Source organism: Mandrillus leucophaeus, unplaced genomic scaffold (assembly GCF_000951045.1).
Source record: "Mandrillus leucophaeus isolate KB7577 unplaced genomic scaffold, Mleu.le_1.0 Scaffold12, whole genome shotgun sequence".
Classification (NCBI taxonomy): domain Eukaryota; kingdom Metazoa; phylum Chordata; class Mammalia; order Primates; family Cercopithecidae; genus Mandrillus; species Mandrillus leucophaeus.
This window is the reverse complement of record NW_012100320.1, coordinates 4,739,857-4,746,206: the sequence shown is the minus strand read 5'-3', so window position 1 is coordinate 4,746,206 and position 6,350 is coordinate 4,739,857. Positions and strand designations below refer to the sequence as shown.

The 6,350-nt window shown below is 43.7% G+C and overlaps 1 protein-coding gene across 1 annotated transcript in view; it reads left to right on the top strand.

Annotated features, from left to right (window-relative positions):
• TIPIN (TIMELESS interacting protein) overlaps nt 1-6,350 on the top strand; it is a 59,672-nt gene that overhangs the window by 34,282 nt on the left and 19,040 nt on the right. The window contains exons 5-6 of the mRNA XM_011968413.1: nt 1,561-1,683; nt 1,874-1,937. Of these exons, the coding sequence (XP_011823803.1) occupies nt 1,561-1,683; nt 1,874-1,937 (187 nt within the window). The remainder of the gene's footprint in view (nt 1-1,560; nt 1,684-1,873; nt 1,938-6,350) is intronic.

Here is a 6,350-nt window from a genome sequence, read left to right as displayed (position 1 = left end):
GTTCACACCATTCTCCTGCCTCAGCCTCCTGAGTAGCTGGGACTACAGGCGCCCGCCACCACGCCCGCTAATTTTTGTATTTTTAGTAGAGACGGGGTTTCACTGTGTTAGCCAGGATGGTCTCAATCTCCTGACCTCGTGATCCGCCTGTCTCGGCCTTCCAAAGTGCTGGGATTACAGGCGTGAGCCACCGTGCCCAGCTACCTGGCTAATTTTTGTATTTTTAGTATAGATGGGGTTTCACCATGTTGGCCAGACTGGTCTCGAACTTCTGACCTCAGGTGATGTGCCCACCTCGGCCTCCCAAAGTGCTGAGATTACAGGCATGAGCCACTGCACTCGGCCTACTATCTTTTAACTTTATTAAGTGTTTTTTTTTTTTTTTTGAGATGGAGTTTCACTCTTGTCGCCCAAGCTGGAGTGCAGTGACTCGATCTTGGCTCACTGCAACCTCCACCTCTTGGGTTCAAGTGATTCTACTGCCGCAGCCTCCCAAGTAGCTGGGATTACAGGTGCCTGCCGCCACGCCCAACTAATTTTTGTATTTTTAGTAGAGATGGGGTTTCACCATGTTGACCAAGCTGATCTGGAACTCCTGACTCAGGTCATCTACCCTCCTCAGCCTCCCAAAGTGCTGGGATTACAGGCGTGAGACACTGCGCTTGGCCAGCTTTATTAAGTTTTTGTACTTGGATTTGTTTTCATCTAATTTTTATGCATCTGTATCCAGGTAGGGTGCCATGGCTCGTGCTGTAATCCCAGCACTTTGGGAGGCCGGGGTGGGTGAATCACTTGAGGCCAGGAGTTTGAGACCAGGCTGGCCAACATGGTGAAACTACTGTCTACTAAAAAATACAAAATTTAGGCCGGGCATGGTGATGCACGCCTCTAATCCCAGCTACTTGGGAGTCTGAGGCGTGAGAATTGCTTAAACCCGGGAGGCAGAGGTTGCAGTGAGCTGAGACTTTGCCCTTGCACTTCAGCCTGGGTGAGAGAGTGAGACTCTCTCTGAAAAAAAAAAAAACAACAAAAAAACAAAAACCTGTATCCAGTACTCTTTTAGACTGCAATCCTCTAAATTCTTAATAATTTTCTCTCTCTCTCTCTTTTTTTTTTTGATATAAGATCTCGCTGTCACCCAGTCTGGAGTGCGGTGGTGTGAACTTAGTTCACTGCAACCTCTGCCCCCCAGGTTTAGGCAATCCTCTCACTTCAGCCACCTGAATAGCTGGGTCCACAGGTGTGTACCACCACGCCTGGCTATATTTTGTATTTTTAGAAGATACGGGGTCTCACCATGTTGCCTCAGGCTGGCCTTAAACCCCTTAGCTCAAGTGATCTGTCCCCCTAGGCCTCCCATAGTGCTATGATTACAGGTGTGAACAACTGTGTCTGGCCAATATTTTTCTTATTAATAAACTTCCTTTTATAAGTTTTTTGACCTTATAAATACAAAATGACCCCAGTGATTTTGGCATAGCTTTTCAGTTCTGAAACTTGCTGACAGGGTCAGCTGTGAGAATGAGACTCCTGTTTAGCATTTTTATTTTTATGTGCCAGGCTGAAGACTTGAAGATGCTAATCAGACACATGGAGCACTGGGCACATAGGCTATTCCCTAAACTGCAGTTTGAGGATTTTATTGACAGAGTTGAATACCTGGGAAGTAAAAAGGAAGTTCAGGTAAGTGTTGAGATGATTATAAATATCATTCATAATGCTAAATGGTAGGATAGATTTAGTTGAGGCTAAATTACTGTTTAAAATGTTCATTTTGGAATCTCTTGGTAGAGAGGGAAAACTAATAGCAAATTAGTCCCCCCCCAACATTATTGGTAAAGAGGTAAAAATAAATATCTCTTTTCATTTTCAGACCTGTTTGAAACGAATTCGACTTGATCTCCCTATTTTACATGAAGATTTTGTTAGCAATAATGGTAAGAATATAGATTTATCTACTTTATAACAATTTTACTTTTAGAAATAGATCTAGGCAGGGTGTGGTGGCTCATGCCTGTAATCCCAGCACTTTGCTTTTTTGTTTCATGTTTAGGGACAGACTCTTGCTCTGTTACCCAGTTTGGAGTGCAGTAGCACAATCATAGCTTACTGTAGCCTTCAGCTCCTGGGCTTAAGGAATCTTCCCGCCTCAGCCTCCCAAGTAGCTGGGACTACAGGTGCATGCCATTGCGCCTGGCTAATTTTTAAATTTTTGTAAAGATGGGGATCTCCCTGCGTTGCCTTAGCTGGTCTCACACTCCTGACCTCAAGCCATACTGTGCCTGGCCAACTTTCTTTTTTTTTTTTTTTTTTTGTTTTACAGAGTCTCACTTTGTAGCCCAGGCTAGGGTGCAGTGTTACAATCTCGACTCACTGCAACCTCCGTCTCCCAGGTCCTGGTTCAAGCAATTCTCCTGCCTCAGCCTCCCGAGTAGCTGGGATCACAGGCACGTGCCATCATGTCCAGTTAATTTTTGTAGTTTTTTTTTGTTTTTTTTAAGTAGAGATGGGGTTTCACCATGTTGGCCAGGCTGTTTCTGAACTCCTGACTTCATGATCTACCTACCTTGGCCTCCCAAAGTGCTGGAATTATAGGTGTGAGCTACTGCGCCTGGCTTGTTAATTTGTTTTTAAAGACTAGTCAAGTGCCGTAGTGAAAAGGGAGGAAAGAGTAGAACAAGGAGTTTGATCTGTAACTGACTGAATTGAGATAAATCACTACCTTTGGATCAACCCCAGTACTTTGGGAGGCCATGGAGGGAGGAGTACTTGAATCCTGGAGTTGGAGATCAGTCTGGGCAACCTAGTGAGACCCCATCTATACAAATTTTTAAAAAGTTAATCAGGTGTGGTGCATGCCTGTTGTCCTAGCTACTGATGGGGGTTGAGGCAGGAGGATCACTTGAACCCAGGAATTCAAGGCTGCAGTGAACCAGGATCACACCAGTGTACTCTAGCCTGGGCAATAAATAGGGTGAGACCTTGTCAGAAAAAAAAAAAAGAAAGAATAGAAGTAGTTAGAGGAGGCAGTATTATAGGACTGGATCCTTAGTCTATATTGAATATATAATTAAAGTATGGTAAAGTATGATAAATAGGTATGTTAAAATGCCTTGGTAGTGGGCTGGGCGTGGTGGCTCATGCCTGTGATCCCAGCACTCTCAGGGAGGCTGAGGTGAGCGGAGGTCAGGAGTTTGAGACCAGCCTGACCAATATGGGGAAACCCCATCTGTACTGAGAATACAAAAATAGTTATAACTGTGTGGGGTGGCGTACGCCTGTAATCCCAGCTACTCAGGAGGCTGAGGCAGGAGAATTACTTGAATCCAGGAAGTGGAGGTTGCAGTGAGCCGAGACTGCGCTGCTGCACTCCAGCCTGGGTGATAGAGTGAGGCTCTATCTCAAAAAAAAAAAAAAAAAAAAAAAGCCTTGCTACATCTAGAATGTTGTATATCAAATTTGTTGTAGAATATGAACTTTTGAGAACTCTAGTGACCCACTGATCCTATATAGCACTTGTTAATAAAAATATATATCAAGATAAAGTGTTCATATACACATGCACCATTGGATACCATTGGATAAAGTGGTACTGGGAAATTAGGCAGAATGATTTGATGATGAAAGTTTGCATTTCACTTAGAGTGCAGCTCTCGGATATAGGACTTTAGTGAGACCTATGTGACTGTTTCTGGTATTGATTGCATTGTTAGTTGTACAGTGCAACCATAGACAGTCACACACATTAAAACAGATGGTTCCTGCCGACAGGGTCTGTATAGTTATCAGATTTTCTGTGCGATGGCTCCATACATGTTTGTTTTTGTTTTTTAACTTTTAACAGATGCGGAAGAAAATACAGGTTCCATGTAGAATTCCCTAAAGTTATTTATAAACTACTTCCAAACATGTGAAGGAATGTGATTTAAATAATTCATGATTTAAATTTCTTGGTAAAATATGTATTGATGGCATAGGACTGGTATATGTAAAGGAATGAGTTATTGCAGTTCTAAATTCCACCACATATACTTCTGGGTTACTTTTTGAGGTGCCCGGTATGTAATACAGCTCAAGGATAAAAAAATGACTAAGATCAGGCCCCTTTGTGGGCTAATACAGTAATGAATGAATCAGACATACAACGTTGCCAGTAGTGTGGTAGGTGTTGTAATTAGAGGTATGAGTAGGTCACAGGGTGGGATGCAAAGGAGAGCATAGTTACATGTCCCTGGGGGTGGAGGGAGAGCTTCACAAAGGAGGATTCAGAAGAATTTTGATTTGGGGGTGGGAGGAAGAAGAAAGAAATGAAAAAGAAGAAAAGGTATTTTGAATGAACAGTAGAGGTCAGGCAGAGGTGATTTTGAATGAGGGAGCCACCTATGCAGAGGTATAAATTAACATGGATTTCAGGCTCCATATTCTATGGCAGTAAAAAAAAAAAAAATAAGGCCTGGCACGGTGGCTCACGCTTGTAATCCCAGCACTTTGGGAGGCCAAGACGGGCGGATCCCTTGAGGCCAGGAGTTCGAGACCAGCCTGGCCAACATGGTGAAACCCCATCTCTTCTAAAAAATACAAAAAATTAGCCTGGCGTGGTGGCACATGCCTGTAATCCCAGTTACTCGGGAGACTAAGACAGTAGAATTGCTTGAACCCTGGAGGTGGAGGTTGCAGTGAGCTGAGATGGTGCCATTGCACTCCAGCCTGGGCAAAATGAGCAAAACTCCATCTCAAAAAAAAAAAAAAGAAAAAGATAAATTAACATGGACCATTCAGAGAATTACAAGCATGCTGAAATACAGGATACAAATAAGAGAACTGAATCTGAGATTTTTGTTTGTTGTGTGATATATTTTGTTTGTATCTTAAAAGAATAGTCTCCAAATTTTTTTGATCAGGCACCACAAAAGTAAAAATGTTTTGACCATTTTATTTGTTGCTTAAATACATTTACTTCTATACTGATGCAATTTGCGATGTACTTTTTTTTTTTTGAGAAGGAGTCTCATTCTGTCACCTGGGCTAGAGTGTAATGGTGTGATCTCGGCTCATTGCAACCTCCACCTCCTGAGTTCAAGTAATTCTCCTGCCTCAGCCTCCCAGTAGCTGGGATTACAGGTGCGCACCACCACACCCAGCTAATTTTTGTATTTTCAGTAGAAACGAGTTTCATCACGTTGGCCAGGCTGGTCTCAAACTCCTGATCTCAGGTGGTCCACCCACCTTGGCCTCCCAAAGTGCTAGAGTTACAGGCGTGAGCCAGTGAGCCACTGCGCCTGACCTAAATTTAATTTTTGTAGTGACAGGATCTCACTATGTTCCCCAGGCTGGTCTCTATCTCTTGGCCTCAAACAGTCTGCCTTGGCCTCCCAACGTGCTGGGATTACAGGTGTGAGCCACTGTGCTTGGCCTCCAGCTGTTCCTTGGACATTTCAGGCACGTTTCTATTCTAAGGCTTTTGTATTGTTGTACTCTGCCTGGAACACTCTTCCCTTGTACCCCTCAAGTCTGCATCACTGTCTTACACTCTTCAAACCATGCTCAAGTGACAACTCAGTGAAGCCTCCTCATTACACTGTTATAGTTGCATCCCCACTCCCATCATTTCTGACTCCCCTGTGCTGTTTCCTTTTGCATTGCACTTATTTCCCTTTAATTTTTATATAGTTGACTTATGTTTTAGTTTGTTTTTACCACAATGATGGCATCTTGTAACACATTGAATATTTCTAGCTTTAGCTTCTTTGCCATAATCACTTGCCAATGAATGTTGCAGTAAATGAATTTCATGTGTACTTCTAATTTTTAAAAATTTCATTTCATTTTTATTTACTTATTTATTTTTGAGACAGGACCTCACTCTGTCGCCCAGAGTGGAGCACAGTGGCACGATCACAGCTCTGCAGCCTTGACCTCCAGAGCTTAACCAATCCTCCCACCTCAGCCTCCTGAGTAGTTTGGACTACTGGCGTGCACCACCTGCCTGGCCAAGTTTTCTTTTTTATAGAGACAGGATCTCCCTATGTTTCTTTTTTTTTTTGAGGCGGAGTCTTGCTCTATCACCCAGGCTGGAGTGCAGTGGCAGGATCTCTGCTCACTGCAAGCTCTGCCTCCTGGGTTCATGCCATTCTCCTGCCTCAGCCTCCTGAGTAAATTACAGGCGCCTGCCACCACGCCCGGCTAATTTTTTGTGTTTTTAGTAGAGACAGGGTTTCACTGTGTTAGCCAGGATGGTCTCGATCTCCTGACCTCGTGATCCACCCTCCTCAGCCTCCCAAAGTGCTGGAATTACAGGCGTGAGCCATCGCGCCTGGTTGGGGTCTCCTTATGTTTCGCAGGCTGGTCTC